Source organism: Choristoneura fumiferana, chromosome 17, assembly GCF_025370935.1.
Source record: "Choristoneura fumiferana chromosome 17, NRCan_CFum_1, whole genome shotgun sequence".
NCBI lineage: Eukaryota > Metazoa > Arthropoda > Insecta > Lepidoptera > Tortricidae > Choristoneura > Choristoneura fumiferana.
In genome coordinates this window covers 20,813,783-20,825,999 of record NC_133488.1, presented here as the reverse complement: position 1 = coordinate 20,825,999, position 12,217 = coordinate 20,813,783, and the positions used below count along the sequence as shown (strand labels likewise).

At 41.1% G+C, this 12,217-nt stretch overlaps 1 protein-coding gene across 3 annotated transcripts in view; it reads left to right on the top strand.

The window, feature by feature from the left end:
• The window catches only part of Rala (Ras-like protein A), a 29,520-nt gene continuing 17,303 nt past the window's right edge, over nt 1–12,217 (top strand). The window contains exons 1-3 of one of the 3 annotated variants that reach the window (XM_074100838.1): nt 1–110; nt 6,370–6,555; nt 11,200–11,360. In XM_074100838.1, coding sequence (XP_073956939.1) covers nt 15–110; nt 6,370–6,555; nt 11,200–11,360 — 443 coding nt within the window. In that variant the 5' untranslated portion in view covers nt 1–14. Of the gene's footprint in view, nt 111–2,297; nt 2,557–6,369; nt 6,556–11,199; nt 11,361–12,217 lie in introns of those variants that run through there. The other 2 variants (XM_074100839.1, XM_074100840.1) reach the window with 2 other exon arrangements.

Below are 12,217 nucleotides of genomic sequence, written 5' to 3'. Positions count from 1 at the left end.
ACGTAGTGTGGTCCATGTTGCAGACTCCTCAGAGGTCGACCGACGGCGCCGATTACACGGACTACTTCGGCGTCTACAACAATATGGGCGCGTGCGCGTCCAAGTGCGGGGTATGTCATAAAAAAAAACTCAGTTTTATGGCGAGCGGTCGACTGTATGTTGGCTCTACACGTCACAATGCTCTGTCACCACACTGCATGGTTAACATCTGAATATTGCTGTGCAATTCTTCCAGCTACTGCTGTACCTACACTGTTCATCATTCTGCTGGCTTTAGTACATTTTAGACATGTTTATCGGACTCCAATGAAATAAAAATTGCTTTAATAGCGTCGAAATAAATACTTACCAGGTAATTTCTAATCGTTCCTCGCTTGATCGATTCCTTCTGTAACTATCATGAAATTCATGACTACGTTTTCATAATTATGATGGCAGGAAGTCACGCAAAATTGTAATTGTTAAAGTGTAGCTACTGGCAATAGAGTGCAGGCGGCGCAGGGTGAAGGTTGTCACTAATCGATAGTCTGTAGAAGTGAAGCCAAGCCATCAATCTTCATGCATAATACATGACTGTCTGCGCCCAAAGTTCCATTACTTGGTGCGTTGTGTCAATCAAGAGGTTTACAGCTGCCGTCAAAAGGAAAAAATCAAACCTCTATAGGATCGCTTCATTATCCTTCTGTCTGTTTGTCGTTCAACAGTATTTTTTTTACGTTTAACACTGCGTGTACCATCAGCCAAATAAGTGGTCTATCAATTTTTAAACAAGTTCCTATCAAATGAATATGTCGCTAAAGTCGAACTTTCAAGTTGACAGACACTTCTATTGGCTATTGTTTTATGACATACAAACGACTATCAACTTTAGGGTGGTAGACCACATATTTGGCTGATGGTACCATAGGGATACTATGGTGATGACTTGATGAGATATCTGCTGCGAAAGCTTATTCGACATGTAAACCCCATGTTACGTCATTTTAAATCATAAAAATAGGTACTCAATCAGTCATTAAATATGTTTCTTTGTCTGGAATCATCCACAAGCTCTGTTGAAGTCATCAGAAGTTGCGACACTTTTGAACGACGGAGCGCACAAAGGCTGTCAAAATACTTAAAGTGAAAACCGTAGCTGAAAAGACGTAAACGAACGAAATTTTCTCACACATTGTGTGCACGCCCATTAAATTAACGTCATAATAAGTTGACGGTAAATCCTCGCGATACCCAGTAAGGACGGTATCAATTTTTTGTTTCACGAAAGTTTCATGAAAGTTGTTTAAAAATATGGTTATAAAAAAAATCGCATCGTAGCCGATGCTTCTCGCGTCCCAGAAGTTTTCTGCATGCTGGCTTGCCCAGCTTGATTTATCAATAGATGTTGATAATTAATAAGTTGATTAAGATAAGAGTATAGAAAGAGCGCATCAGTCTCTTGCGTTTTGTTAGGTGCGTGTGCGTGCGGGATGGTGTGCCTACTCTAGTGCAATGCAAACCTAGGTACTTATCTTTACTCGCAATCGTACAGATCAAATAGTTGATTACGAACACAAACAGCAATAGTATTTGCATAGAACACGGCTCTAATCTAGTTAGTTACTCGTAAAATCAGTGAGTCAATGCTCTTTTTTTAATGACTCACGCTTACGCCGCTGAGTCAAACTGTGACGAAGGTCTTTGATAACCATAGTTTTGCTGCTAACATTCGACCGGAACATGTTTATTATTCCTATGTATTCTATATATATTATGTTCCAACATTAAAATAGATGTCAAACTAAATGACGGAATGAATTCTCTGAATTTCAATAAAGGGACTCATGCGGTGCAGTCAGATCCGAAGAATCGAATGATTCAAAGAACGAATGCATGCTTCAAAAGTCCGGATTTCTAGTAAAGATTGTTGTGATTGATTTTGATAGATGACTGCTCTCTATGCCGCAATACTTTATCCTTTAAACGCCTACACCATCTTGCTATAAGTACAATAACAATAACTACAGGCAGGATGGAAAGCACAATGTTAACCTACATGCATGCGAAATAGTTTCAAATCCGCATGGTGAATGGGTTGACACGGGTTGAAGAATGACTTTCAGATCTCGTAGATAACATCGTCTCGTCCGCCTAACAACTGCTGTCTTATCTGGCATCCTCAAACAAAGGTCTCCACAGTTACTATCTGTAAACATTATTACAGAAGCGTTTTGGCATAGCGTCATTCATTCGATATGCAAATTCTGCTATCTATCTAGTCGCATTTGTGTAACGAAGAATTTCGTTGATTCTTGACGTTTTGTTCAAAAACGGTATAACCGATTTATGTAATAATAATAAGTACTGCATATAGGTACTAACGACCAGTTAAAAATGGAAATTTATAGCAAATAGCTACGTGTTCAGAATATCAGTGCATCAGATCTTTCTTGGGGTATACGTCTTGCAATTTCGATGCTGTAGACAGGCTAAGAAGGGAGGTCTATGTCCAGCAGTTTGGGGGAGGCATATGTCCAGTAGTGGACGTCTTTCGGCAGACATTAAGTGAACACACAGGTAGGCGGCCCCTGTTTCACGAACGTGACAGGCACTTGACAATTCGGTTTAAATTTCCTAAGTACTAAGTAGTCAATATGAAGCCCAATTTAACACGGAACTACTCAAGTCAGCAATGTGTTTTAACTGTTATAGTTACTTGTCGGATGTCACGTTTATAAAATATAGGTCAGAATATAGTTAGGCGATTGTCAACAGGCTTGAATCCATACTTAATATTATAAATGCGAAAGTGTGTGTGTTTGTATGTTTGTCCGTCTTTCACGTGGAAACGGAGCGACGGATCGACGTGATTTTTGGCATAGAGATAGTTTATGGGACATAGGCTACTTTTTATCCCGAAAAAATGCACAGTTCCCGAGGGAACTGCGCGCGATGACTGAATTCCACGCGGGCAAAAGCTAGTAGGTAGATAAAAAACATTATAAAATTAAACACATTACGTTGCTGTGAAATAGTGAAAAATACGAAGTGAAGATGGAACCGCCTAAAAACATTACCTCTCCTTGCAGTCAGTCGGGTAAAAACAGCTGATTTCGCCGAGTTCAACATTGAAGATGGGTCGTGCAAGGCCATGTTCAGGGCAAAGTGTAGCAATGCCGTTTCGGCTCCATCCTTTCTATTTTCAATAACAAAATGCAAACTGAAATAATTGCATGCGTAGCTGGCTACGTTTTGATATTGTTTATTTTCCGTCAATTATATAAACATCATTGATGTAGTACGCACGCGTACGTAAGCACTGTACTCTTTTCTTAATAGTGTAATCATCAGCGTTCCCAATTTAAAAGATTTCTAGACGAGATTCGATTTCGTTGAGCAAACGTACTGACTGCTAATAAAATGGTCGGGGGCCCCAGTTGTTCAGATGGCATGTGAAGTCGGGAGATCCGGGTTTGAATCCCGTCCGGCCAAGAGCGTAGATGTGTCACGTGATTTACATAAGTATGCCAAATTTCAAGTCAATCCGACTACTGGAAAGTTGGACGAATTCAACTTGCAAGATTTGACTACAGATAGACAGACGGACAGACAACGGGACAGGTGAAACTAAATAAAAGCTTGTAAAAATAGCTTCCATTAGCGAAAGATTTCTTAAGCTAGATTCAGTACTTCCAAAGATAACCCTTTGTTATATTAGAATAGTGTTGCACTGTAGGTACGTCGTATGGTACAGTTAGGATAGATTTGGACCCATTTAAAACATATGCAAATTGTCTTCTGTTATCAGTGTCGGCTCCCTAAGTAGTTCGCTGCGAAAAGTGCCCGGGCGCAGTTCCCAGCGCTGCGCCCGCGCCGCTGGTTAATCGTCGCGATACCATCGTGCCTTTGTTCCTCTGTCCGGTGCTCGTAACAACTATAAATGACTCCTACAAGTCTTCACTGACTTTGCCAGATGTTTTTTTCCGTTGTAGCACAATGTTTAGTGGTTTGTAAAACGGCCTTTTAATTAGTTTAATTGTTAGTGAGACAGTTTAATTTAATAGAAAAGGCTGTTTAAAACAGCGGCGGCCCTGGGTCTATACCACGAAGTGCAAAACTCGAACTTCGTATGTTGCCGTTGCTGACGCTTATGCCATTTAATACGCGAGTGAAAGAGACGATGCGTTACGATCTTCGAATTTCGAGTTTCGTAGTCGCCCCTCTGGAGTAGAGCAAGAGGTCTAAGCCCCAGAAGGCAACGGGCGTTATTGTCCAGTTTCTAGTGCAAAATAAAATAATGATGCGCCTTCTAGAGGCGTGGAAGCGGTGCAGTAGACAATCTCTACCTTGATCAAGGGCTGTATATGTATAATAAAGTGGCCCTTCTTTTTTCTTCTCTTTTTCTTGATAAAACTGTTACAGCAACTATTTGTTTCCCTGACCTGAATGCTGCAGACCTTTATATGACCTTTTTTTAAATGTTTGATGATATAATTATAGCGTCGACTTTGAATGCGGAAAAACAATTTAATCTAGTTCTATTATTTTCTTCAAGCGGAAAACTCATCAAGGGTAATTGTAGCCATGCAGCCTTCTGCGCTTTCTGATTGTGGACCTACAATTAGTGGCAATAAAGTTTAAATTGAATCGGCAGGGTGTGGTGGGCGCCCGCGCACAATTAACGTGGCGATGGGTTATAATTATACGTCAAACGCTTTGTTGTCATAAAAGTTGCATAAAACGTGCCATTCCGGGCCGGGTTATTCGTTTTGTGAAAATGGAACTTTCTTCGTAAACGTTCTTCGCTTTCTCCGTCTTTCTCTTGTGTGCTTTTAATGGTTATATGGCTCTAGATGTAAAATATTTTAGGTATCGACAGTTCTAGAGGGCAGACATTATCACGGCGAGAAATGATACACACCTTGGTTATCCTATAATGTTACGGGTGTCCGTGGGTAATGTGGTAGTTTGCCCCCTCGCTTGATTGCAACTCTATTTCACAAAAGAAAAACTGCCAATATCTGTCTCCATTGTCGTTGCCCTTCCCCATTTTATCATCGTTCAGATGTTTCTTCGACCTTTGAGTGCACGTAGAATGATGTAATGGGGTTAAATCAACACTGATTAGGACGTCCAGCGCCAAATGCGGGCCGCACCATTATTTCCGCCCACCGGTTCGCACGGCAAGCCAGCTCGGAAACGCTATTGTAGTACGGACGTGCCGTTTTGTATGTTAATCATATCTGCTCTATCTTTTCAATGTCATACCTAACAAGTGAGTAGATAATTGTTCGGGTTAAAAAAAATTACGACACTAAATTATCGTGTAACTAACATTTAATGTTGTCCTCAGAGATCACAGTGAAAAATTATAGTTTAAGTAGTAGATTTCACTACAATTTCTAAAGGATAACTAACGTTTTTGCTGAATTAACATATTAAATTACATCATATATCATCAATCATTAACTTATCATCCGCGCTTGCTCACGTTCGATCAAGCAACGTCATTGCATATTTAATGAATATGACGTCAGCACTGTCCACCCCTAAAATATGGTAATCGGATATTACAGGCTTTGTTTTTGTGCAGTTATGATTCGAAGTTATCTGCCTATCTATATTTCAATTGTGTAATCCGTTCATAAATAAACATTCCGTTTTTGCCTGCTAGATCCATTAATAAACTACTGTGGAGGAGTAAAGACTTTATCGTCAAAGAGCGAAGGAATCAAGTTATGGCTGTCTGTCTATCGCAGGCGACTGAATCTAGAGACGTGGTTTGTTAGAGATAGTACACAGCGGGACGCGAATCGTGACTCAGTACTAATCAACTCCCACGGGAAATTTTATATAGGGGTATATAGTATAGGCGGCATAGTGGAATGTGGAGACGCGCGTTGTCTTAGAAGAAAGTTTTAGTGCCCGTTTATACGGTTCTTACTTACGTACAATGATGGCTCAGCGATCCAAAGTGGGCTTTGCCCTCCGACACTATAAAACGCCGCTCTGCTCTGCACTGGGCCACGTCTCGCCACTCCGGCTGCTGGAGCTGGGTGATATCCTTCTCGACCCTCTGGCTTTATTGTCTAATACACTTACGATATTATACGAAGGTAGAACGAGATGGTGAATACGCTCGTGAACGTCAGCGCGTTAGACAATACGGTCACTGGTCCGTCCACCGGTATCTTAGCCCGTCCGACTGGTCGGTTTCTGGACGTTCTTCGTCGTCTTTTTTTACATAAAACTGTGACGGACCCCTATCTCACCTGATGTTCAGTGCAGATGAGGCCAAAGGTGTATCTCACTGGTTCAGTAACAGCCTATTCAGTCTAGCCTTGAAGAGCCCTAGATTGTCTTTATATGGTTCTAACGGTTTATGTCCAGGTGCCACGTTCCCGGCGCGCGCCCCCCGCCAAGATGTCGAAGAAGCCGGCGCCGACGCCGACGCTGCACAAGGTGATCATGGTGGGCTCCGGCGGCGTGGGCAAGTCCGCGCTCACGCTGCAGTTCATGTACGACGAGTTTGTCGAAGACTACGAGCCCACGAAAGCCGACAGTTACAGGAAAAAGGTGAGGAGTACGATCTGTAATGTTACGAAGTGTCTTAGGAGGGTTAAGATGGCCTCCCACCGTGTATGATGTTTATAGGGCGCACGGTGGATGCAATTGGTGACGAAAGCATAAGATGGATAAGACTTTTAATAAACTTCGATTAATATTTTTATGTAAAAATGTGTAGAAAGGATCTTCCTAATAATGGTGAAGTATCACAACCAGTACCACTTACATCTGTATATGTAAAGAGGTAATTTTCCCCTACATAAGTGGATAGTGAACTATAAAAGGAATACACTGAAAATATGTAATATAGAAAAAAATACTATTATTTACTAAGTACAACAATAAAATTATCCAACTATTTTTCAACTATTGTTCTCTTTTTTAAACCAATGAGGGCTATCGCGTATGAATTCGCCACTAGAGGCGCTAGTGTAGCGTGAGGTCTCCGAAATGTCAAATCTCATAGTTTTTGGGTGAGCTACGCGGGTTTATTTAAAATTAGAATAATTTTGTGAATATTTTGCAATATCTGAAATTAATTATGGCAAATATGCGTTCCGGGGCAATGAATGTCTGTGTTTTGAGACAGTTTTGTCTTTCGTAAACCTTTGTCCTCCCTTTTTACCGAACAAAACGGGGACTATGCAACACTGTGTCATGCTCGTTATTTTTATGGTACGGTTTTAAGGTGTATTAAATATGATTTTAATCTAAACTTTGTTTTCACGCCCGTAATAACAGACTTTGAAAGCCATACTTAAAAACCTCACGCAACAGTGCGCCATCTAGTGAGACAAAAAACGATAGCCCTCATTGTAGTCATATCCATATTACGTATATCGTTCGACATGATTTTGACGTAAATTGCATCCGTCGTCCGCCCACTGTCGATGTTGCGTACGGATGACGATCAACCCGCACCGACACTCCATCTTGTTCTTCATATCTTCATAAACAGGACGGTTAGGGACTATATCATAGGAAGAGTATAGTCTGTGGTGGTGAACACGTCCGTTGCTGTACATTTTGGTGCTGTATAGGTTGAAGTGCTTGGCTGTTCGTGGTCGTCTTATAATCCGCAGAATTATGCACCGTGGCAAGGTACCGTGTGGTATAGTCAGAACAGGTTACCGAAACGGTCGATCGATACAAAGATAAACTTAAAAAGCTCAAAATAAAACAAAAATCGGCCAAGTGCGAGTCGGACTCGCGCACCGAGGAATTATTTTTATGATGTAACTAAAAATGTACGGTTTTCGCAATTTTTCCTTTATCTGTGCTATAAGACGTTGCTTCGTACCAAATTTCAAGATTCTGAGTTCACGGGAAGTACCCTGTAGATTTTGATTCCCTTGCGAGTTTTGAAAATTTGCGGAAATTTGCGGCATAAACGGCTGTATCTTTTAATTGCGTTGGCTTAGAAGTTTGATTTTTTCACAGCTCCAAGGACAGTAGACCTGAGTATTTGATATAAATTTCAGCTTGATACCTCCACGCGTTCCTGAAAAAGGGTCTTGACAGACGGACGGACGGACGGACAACAAAGTGATACTATACGGGTTCCGTTTTTTCCTTTCGAGGTACGGGACCCTAAAAACTAACAAATATCCGGGCGCTGACTGAATGAGTGTGAGTCTTCCTTGGTAACCGTGGTAACAAATGTGATGCTTTGTTAATACTGATGTATCGTAAGAGAAGAGAGGGGCGAGTTTGGGCGCGATTCGTAATCCAGTGCCAAACAATATGATGCTTCTGACGGCTCGTACGAAATTAATTTTTCACACCTCTCCTTCAGAAAAGTAACTTTTCCTCCCTGACGAGAGGGAGCAAAGTGCAACTTTTCTCTTCAAGGCTTTTCTAAGTGTTTTATTGCAAATGCCATTGTTTGAAGTTGATAATTGTAAAGCCACGCCATTTTCTATGCTGGTTGTTCTTTAATAATATTAAGAATTATTTTTTTCAAGTTTATTAATGCTCGGTGTGAAAAGTTGTATGAGCCACTCGGGAGCAAAATTATTTTCATCTTGGGCGCTAACACTTGAATCCCTCATTACGCTTAGGATTCTACTTTAGAATCCCTCGCTACGCTCAGGATTCTATTGTAGAATCCTTTGCTACGTTCTGGATTCAATGTACGCCCTCGCTGTAAATACACCATTTTGCTCCCTTGTGTAACAAATAACTATGTTTGCATTACAACTTTTAGTATCTATTACGTTAAGCGCTTGGCAGCAAATGTCGGTCACGTTCAAGCGTTTTTATGTGTCACTGTCGGCTGACATCTGTCACAAGCTGAACGACAGTCGTGCGACTAGTTGCGCAACCCGGGCCCGACGCCGTCTAATCTGATTCTTTCAAGTCATTGAGACACTGATGTTGCGTTTATGAAATAGTAACGCTGTTATAGACAAAACATGCACCGTTTAGTGCCTAATTAATATCAATGGAACCGGAGCCTGTGCTATGAGTAGAGTACTTAGTACGGTCAACATCAAAAGTAGCTGGTTACTTTTTTACTTTGTCACATTAACACATTTGTCAATCTTGTATGGCGCTAAGTACGTGGCTGTAAATAAAACGACAAAGTAAAAAAATAACCAGCTATTTTTTTTGCTGATATTTAAGAATTAAAAAAAAAGAGGCTTACGTGATTTCAATAATAAACCACAACAATGCTCACCAATCAATCTCAAATCTCAGCGTATATGCGACCCACTTTAGGGCACAGGCCTCCTCTCACACTGAGAGGGATTGGGCCGCAGTTGCTACGCAGACCCGTGCGGATTGGGAACTTCTCAAACACCATGTATATTATTTCACAGGTTTGTGCAGATTTCCTCACGATCTTTTCCTGCACCGTAAGGCTAGTGGCAAATTTCTAAATATGTAATTTCGCACATGAATTTCAAAAAACTCTGGAGCGAGTCCGGATTTGAACCACGATCCTCTGCCTGAGAGGCCATTGCTTAACCACCAGGCTTTCACGGCTTACAATAACAATGCTCACGTATGTAAGATAAAATAAATTTACTAGCAAAAAATATACTTTAGGTCACATCCACAGCGCAAGTTTCATCACAAGTCGGCGTAGATATGTACTCGTATGTATGTAATGTTTGCATGTAACATTCATCCAATCAGCAGATATTCCGTGTCTTTATTTATTGGAAACTGATTCTAGTACAAACATAGACGCAGAAGCGCTAAGATGGCAAGCCAAAGCAATACGATCCATTGTTCTCTTGGCCAGAGACTAATACCTGAGTGGATTGTCAACCGCGCCTTGGCCTCAAATGGGCAACTAAAAGTAATCTGACGCTGCGGCGCGTGAATCCGACAAACCAAGCTTGTACCGTTCGTATGTCAAGGTTATCTGTACGCAATAAACTTGTGAACTGATCTGGATTATTGGTCTATTAACTGTAATATGCAATTTACATTTATCCTCTAAAAACTACAAGGTCAATGTATTCGTTGATAGCTAAAATAGTATTAAATTTGTAAACGTTCTGACATTAGTCAGAGCCTTTGCAATAGAGTTGTGGATAACGCTCATTTCGAGGCTTAAAGACTCGAACTCTTAAGACTCCAGAGTCTCAAAGACTCGACTATATTTGAGAATTGAATCGGCTTATTTTATGCATATGGATGCAAGAAACCGTCTTTGCGGCTTTTGAGTCGTTAAGCCTCGAGAGTCAAGTCTTTAAGCCTCGCTATGAGCATTTTTCACAACACTACTTTGCACTTTGTTTTAGACACGCGCGTTGACAGCGCTTTTTTTTTGCATTTGGCAGCCGTACAACTCGCGTGCGTATCGTGTTTGTATTGCTACAAACGCGTCGATGGCGCGTTTAAAAAACGCGGTGTGCGCCCCTTAATTTCAACCTAATCAACAACAAAACAAAACCAACGAATTTATATGTTGTCATGTCATCATACCATGTATTAAGAAAAAACCGGCCAAGAGCGTGTCGGACACGCCCAAGATAGGGTTCCGTAGCCATTACGAAAAAAATCAAGTAATATTATGTGCGTTTTAACACAATTAAAACACTTACTACAGTTTTAAAATCTAAGAAAAAGAGCGTATCTTCACGGCACTTGCGTCCTTTTGTTGAGAAGCGCAGTATATCGGCAATAACTCAAAAACGGTATATCCGATCATGTTGAAACCAATTTTCGTTGAAAGTATTTATTAAGCGTTACCTTTCCATATTTTTTAGACAAACTGTTTACAAGATAAAGGGGGATTTTTGCTGTTTTGGGAGCGATTATTTCCGGAAATCTTCACTTAATCAAAAAAGTTTTTGAGAAACCTTACTATCTTTTCAAAAGAGCTGTCGAACTATGTGCCACACGTTGATGCGAGTTAAAAATTTTTTTTACAATTTCTGTTACGTGTATGTAGTGCCCCCCCCTAGAAATATTTATTTTTGTAATTTAACTACAAAACTAAATAGCGGCTTTGACAAGACATCTGTACTCCCAATTTCATTGATATACATCTTGTAGTTTTCGAGTAAAATGCGTGTGACATACGGACGGACAGACAGAGAGACAGATAGACAGACGGACTTGACGAAACTATAAGGGTTCCGTTTTTGCCATTTTGGCTCCGGAACCCTAAAAATTAATTTATGTGTTTGTTCGCAGGTTGTATTGGATGGTGAGGAGGTTCAGATCGACATCCTGGACACGGCAGGCCAGGAGGACTACGCGGCCATCCGCGACAACTACTTCCGCTCGGGGGAGGGCTTCCTCTGCGTCTTCTCCATCACGGAGCCAGAGAGCTTCGACGCCACTCAAGAGTTCAGGTCAGAAATGTTACCTTCCTATCCTGGCCATCAAGCACCACCAACGAGAGGGACGGATGACCTGGTTAAAGCCGCGGGTTCACGGTGGATGCAGGCCGCTGCCAACCGAAGCAACTGGAGGTCTATCCAAGAATGCGCCGCAAGAAACTTGGTAGAAAGATTTTTTTTAAACAAAACAATAAGATTGGTTTTTGGATAGTCTTTTTGTATTTTTTATTTCAACTCCAAATTTCTTTCTCGATGAGGGCTAAAGCATAGGTGTCGCTAGTGTCGCTGCTTAAGTGACTAAATAAGAAACAAACAAGCTGAGATATGTGGTGCATAGGAGAAATTCGTGTCTGTACTACTGTCCAGTGGTGGTGTAGCGGTATAGCAGTTTTTTAAATTTTTCCCCCCAGCTCGATTTTAATGAAAATTTCTATGGGAGGTACCCTAATTTTGCTACTTTGTACTTTTACTACTAACGGTCTCTCAGCTTAGCGGACAGACAGACAACTAATCTAAATACTTGCTTGAGGTATAAACCGCTCGATACAGTTTCCAATTTGCGGTTCACCGCAAGGAGGAAAGCGCTGACGCTTTGCGGGCTGCGATATCGTGCTGCCTTTATTTGTGGCTATGGTTAGTAAAGTATACGTCATACTTGACAGTGTTCACCCATTAATAGAACTATTCTGTATGCTGATTGATAGTTGTCATATATGCTTCCAGATTGAATGTTTCTTTGCGAACGTCTTTCCGCTGGCGTTCGTGTTGTCATAGTGTGTTGTATGTTCTTTATATGTTTTAGTTTTTAAATGGGTCCCACTGAAAAACAGCGTTGCGGCTTGCCGTAACATTATGCTGAGTGGGGTCCA